Here is a 5,745-nt window from a genome sequence, read left to right on the forward strand (position 1 = left end):
GTGCCCCAAAGTCATTTAAGGTGCATTATGCTGCTGAATGTGCTACAATGGCTGGAATTAATGCGGAATATGCCTCTGATGCATGTGAACAACAACATCATTAAAGTGGTGCAAAAGCATTTAATCCACTTTAAAATGTTGTGCACACACGCCCCTCATTTCATCTACACATGCCCTATTAAATCTTATTAAACAATCCAAATAAGTTTGTTTTTTGCAAGAATCTAAAGAAAAGTTTCCTTAAGTTAATATTTATATTTCATGTTGGCTGTGCTTTTGGATTCTGCAAGGCCTTCCTGAGCCATAAGGCTTAACTGGATTTCCAGTTTTAGTCCATTTCCTCTCTAATTAAACTGCTGTAATTAAAGCACCCACAGCATCTTGTGTATTCAGTGTCCCACACTTTAAAATGGTGGTGAGAACACTTTAATTAAAGCTCGTTCAGTAAGCTTTAGTTAAAGAGCCCTTGCTGCCATTTTGAGTGCAGGGATGCTGCATACATGTGATCCCAAGGCTGCTGGAGCATGCTAATTAGCACCCTTCAGCAGACTCAATTAATTGCGTCTGCTCCAACATGTGCTAATTAGCATGCATCAGAGCAGGTGTCGGGTACATGTATAGGTGCCCACAGAGTCCAGTGTTCTTGCACTAAATGCATTTTGTAAATCTCTATAACTTTAACAAATCATAATCAATTTTCATCAGGCCATCAAAAGGCACATCTGTGAGTTAGGGATTGTCTGCCTGCCAAATTTCAAGTTTCTAACATCCACCACTGACATACTAAAGCTGTTCAAACATGTCACTCAATATTTTTTAATGTAAAAGAGTATTTTTCCCACTCTCTTCATTACTCCAAACAGCTGCACCATGTTGGCTTTCTTATGAAACAATTAGTCTGTACTGAGAGTAACTGTTCCATATTTTAGGCAGAGAGAAGACCGAAAAGGTTATGAGCAAAGAGAAGTCAACATGCCACCTTTACTATAGGCTCATTATGTGCTCTGCCTATAATAATCATGTAAGGTCAGATTCCAACCTTACTTCCTGTAAGTGTACATTGAATTAATTCCACTGAGGTCAGGGCAGTTACTTTCCATATATGCTGCTTAAAAGGAAACCCAACTAGATATATAAATATTATTACATTGTAAAATGAACAAACAAATGTTGGATAAGTTACAAAAAACATTTTGCTCCATTTTCCTTGTGAACTGTCACTGCTCATTTATCCAACTATTCCTAAACACTGTTGTATTTTCACATAGTCTCGATGCACATATCTGCCAGATAAGTATGGAATATTTAGTTTAAGGCTCGGACCATAAAATGAGGCTTGGACCTTAAATTAAGGCACAAAGAAGGGAAATAACAAATGTCAACAGGAGAGCTAGGAAGGAGGGTAGAAACTAAAACATAGGGAGCTGAGAACTGCTTTACTCATAGACAACGGGGCTAAGTACTACAGACGATCAAAAAGCCCGAGGCTGAATTGATGCAGTCTTTACGGGTTAGTCCAAGCTGTGTAGATTAAACTGATAAGCAAGTGAACAGATATTAACTTTTAATTCTGGAAATGCAACCAAATGCCTGCAGTGGCCCAGGCCAGAAGCCCCAGGTGGTGGGGGTGGCAAGATGCTAGAGCATGCCTCTCTGCTCAGTTGGAGCAGACAGCTTGGGCCAAGGGTAGCCTACCCACCCTGAGAGGTGGGGACTTGGAGGGGAGATGCACAGCATCCTGGTCTGCTGGGGAACTGTGAATTAACTTGAATCTGGAGGGGATCTGGGACAGAAGTTCAATAAACCAATTTAACCTGTGTCAGTTAAGTCTGATACTTCTCCATCCAGGTTTGTCTTAACCCAGTTTTGACCATTTTGAAAGAGATTTATGTGTGCTGAACTTCTGTTGTGTTACAGATTTGAAACAGTTTCCAATCACTTATATCAGTTTATGTCTTTAGTCTTGATGTACTTTATTTAATGTCCTGCATCAGGTAGAAGCCAATGCCAGATGCCTAAGAGGAAGATACAAAAGTTCGATAAGATGCATCTACATGAGATGCATTACTGCATATTAGCCCAATTTAATATGCATTATGGGTGCACGTCTACATGTGTGTGGAAATGCAGGTATCAAATTTAGGTGCAATTAGTTGAAATGCATTAATGCATGTGTAGATGCAACCTAGCACTAGCTTTCATTCTGTGTCTGCCCAGCCACTAGGTGCACATACCAAGGCTGCACGGACTTGGCACTAACTTTAGTGTTAAGTATCTGCATGTGTAGACAACTGGCAAAAAAAAAAATCATTTAATGTGCATTATCTTAATGTGCATTAAATTTAGTTGCACTTAAATGTATGTGTAGATGCTCCAATAGTGGACAGTTACGTACTGATATGTCCATAGGAAACTCTCCTCCTAACTCTAGGCAGTTAGTAGTTGGGTTTTGCCCAGAAGTATTAAAGTTTATAGTCCTTGTGCATTTTCATCTGATCTAATCTAATAGTGGAGCAGTCACAGGACCAGACTCGTAGGGTTACTTTTGTTGTGACTGTGCATAAAGCAAATTGCATTGGTTTATTTTGGTTTTCACTTTTTCAGAGAGAGGAAGATTAAAGCTCGTAGGATTAAAAGAGAGATCAAGTAGTTTAACATGCCAGGTTATTTTCTGCCTTAGCAACTGTTTCTTTAAGTCATGGTGCCATTGCTTTTTTGTCTTGCAAAGTTAATTGCTTGTCTTGGTTGCACTTCATACTCTCTAGTTACCCGTCCAATTTGCACTGCATCTTTCTTCTTCACTCCCTTCAGCCTCAAATACACTAAGATTCTCATTCATATATAATGTTTTAATTTAATTTGTATGAATTTCATGATCTTGAGTACTAGTTTTTGACTCTGCATATAGGCCATGTAAGAATTCCAAATTTTCACAGCCCTCCTACTACATGAAAGGCTTGTAAAGGGAAAGAAATCATGTTGATGCCAATGTATAAATAACTACCTATTTCAACATTCAGTATGTTCATAAAAAGACTTCTTTAAGTCACTGTCTGTCTTTTGACAGTCTTACAGAGTTGTCTGAGAAAAGTTTATGAAGCTCTACGTAGTTTGTGAAGCCCACATCTATGAATCTCTAAGTTGCTTTTATTATTGTGGTGGTAGCTTTACTTAAAATACTCCAGCAGAGGAACTACACACATGGGTGTCCCTTTTATGTTCCTCAAACATACAGGATGGTGTGAAACCCCAAAATAATGAATTTACCCTTAATGACTATAGGTTTCACCGTTCCTGCAAATATGCCTGAAGATGATAAAGAGAGTTCTTCTTTGCTCTTTAAAAGATTTTTCTTGTGCTTCTTAATGAGGCAGCTGCAGAGAACTGTGTGGTCAGACTTTCCTTATTCACACTGAAATCCTTATGGGATTAGTACATTTGTTATTTTCAGAGTATAAAAGTAAACAGCATCTGGCTTTGTTAATATCATTATAATGTCACAGCACAATCTGTCAGAATGTAAACTGTTTTGAGCAATTTCAGAAGAAAAAAACAAAACATACAAAACTGTGAATCATCTAAAAGACAAAAAGCTATTTCCTAATTCTTGTTTTGTATTCCCACTTTAATAAGTATGTCTATGCATATTACCTTCAATAACAAAACCAAAGTGGAAAAGCAGTTGCTTTGTTACCAGGAGTTAAAAGGTCATTTCCCCATGATGAAAAAGCTTTTTCTATCAGATAAGTAGCTGCTACACTCCATAAAACTGGCAACCCTTCAAAAGGTTTTAGAAATTAAAGGCATTGTTTGAAGATAAAGAAGATAAGGTCATTTGCCTTGTGTTTAGTCCTGCAAACCTTACTAGGTGACCCTTTGATATTCAAATGAAGAATGCTCTAAATTGTTTTATCTTTATAAAGCTAATGAGTACTGGCTGATAATCACTTTTAAAACCACCAGAAACCCTTTCTGAATTAAATTTTATAAAATATCCCAGCATATATTCAGCAAGGGATAACTGCTGTCCTATACTGTACTTGGGCATTGCCTACAACTAATAACACTGTAAGGTTTTTATCTTCTAACTTTTCCCAACATTTCTTTCTCATTTTGACAGACACTAATAGTTCAGTAATGGCTGACATGATTTTACTGTTGTATAATTACTGTGTCGCTCTGATATATCACTTGAGTAAATTAATAAAACTGCACAAGTAAACTAGCAAAGCCTGTTTCCTATTATTTGGGAATACTGTAAGTTAAACAAAGCTCACATTTAATATGTACAGTACCGAAAATGACTTGTGACATTTAATTGCCAGAAACAATATATCCATATATTATTATATGTGTAATTAACTGAACTATAACATGTCTCTGCTTTTAATATATAGAACATATACTCCTCTTGGAGAAGCAAATTCTGACTTGAGACATTTTTGTTTTATGGTTTGTTTAAGTATTTTGCTATAACTGATACTGTTTAAATCAGCTGAAACTTGCTAAGAGAGAGAAACATTTCCAGAACGCCTCTATTTTCTCAAAAATCTTAAAAAAGAAAAAGAAGCAAAAAAGAAAAGAACAAACTCTCAAAAACAGAAAATACTGTGCCTTCTAAGCAGCCTTCAGAGACCACAGCATAACTTACTGCTGTGTAACCAATTTTATTTGTTAATTGTACATTCTGATCTCATTTCCATCCTGATTTTCAATACACTGTATAAAAAAATACTCTATCCCTGTAGCTATTGTTGAAGAGAACGTGTAAACAAGCTGTTCCTCTTACTTCACAACATACACCCATGAAATCACTGTCAAATGATTAAAAAGTACAAAATCCTTACCTAATGGAGCTGACTCAATGTAAAGATTCAACAAGGAAATCCAAGAGAGGTAAGCAACAAGTAGGAGATGCTGATAGAAAAATATGGGCTGATGCATGTTGTCCAAGACACGTTTTATCCAGGCATCTGCAGTTTCTTAGAAGTTAACTTTAGAAGTGGTAAACTTTTCAAGAAAAGACATCAGCTTCCCTGTGTGGTGAAGTATTCTTTTTCCCCGTTACCTTTTTTTTGTTTGTTTTTAAGTCCAAGCTCCTGAGGTTGCCTTAATATATTTTTAATCCTAACATTGGCAAGAGGGAACCCCGCCAGCTGTACACAAACTACCTACATAAACACATACACAATATAGTCACTGATCAGCAGATTGTAACCCTGACTCCAGCTGCTCTGATTTACACACCCCGTACACACACAGGGTGGGAGCTGCATGTACAGTCATTGTCAGGTTCTGTGACTTTTAACTTTCAACAGAAGGAGGCGGTTCTGGGCAAATTAGGGTTGTAAACCAAACACACTTACTTATGCAAGATACAAAAGAGAAAACAAGAGCTGGAGATCACTGCAGCTACAACTGACATCCGCAATGCAAAGTTATTTCCAGGAGAATAATTCCAAACTGTTGCACTCTGAGAGTGTCACTATTTTATTTTAACTTTGAGGTTTGGTTTATCCCAAACTCATTTCCCACGGAAGTTACCTTGTGCAGAACAAAAGTCATCTTTTCAGGGGTAACAAAGGACTTGAAATTGTGACCATTCAATGTTGCCTACCATCTTAAACACACTATTGTTCCTATAGTACTGAGGTATAGTTCTGTAGCATTAAGACTCACATCCCATTATGAAAATAAGATGTGTATCTCACTTAGGTTAACCCATCAGCAGAGGTGTAATACAAA

The 5,745-nt window shown here is 37.1% G+C and overlaps 1 protein-coding gene across 1 annotated transcript in view; it reads right to left on the reverse strand.

Annotated features, from left to right (window-relative positions):
- Positions 1 to 5,272, reverse strand: part of LOC109323076 (von Willebrand factor D and EGF domain-containing protein-like) — a 333,209-nt gene extending 327,937 nt beyond the window's left edge. The window contains exon 1 of the mRNA XM_019554480.1: positions 4,848 to 5,272. Within this exon, the coding sequence (XP_019410025.1) occupies positions 4,848 to 4,944 (97 nt within the window). The 5' untranslated portion in view covers positions 4,945 to 5,272. The remainder of the gene's footprint in view (positions 1 to 4,847) is intronic.
- Positions 5,273 to 5,745: the final 473 nt, after the last annotated feature.

This window comes from Crocodylus porosus, unplaced genomic scaffold, assembly GCF_001723895.1.
Source record: "Crocodylus porosus isolate Cpor-Errol unplaced genomic scaffold, CroPor_comp1, whole genome shotgun sequence".
Taxonomy (NCBI): domain Eukaryota; kingdom Metazoa; phylum Chordata; order Crocodylia; family Crocodylidae; genus Crocodylus; species Crocodylus porosus.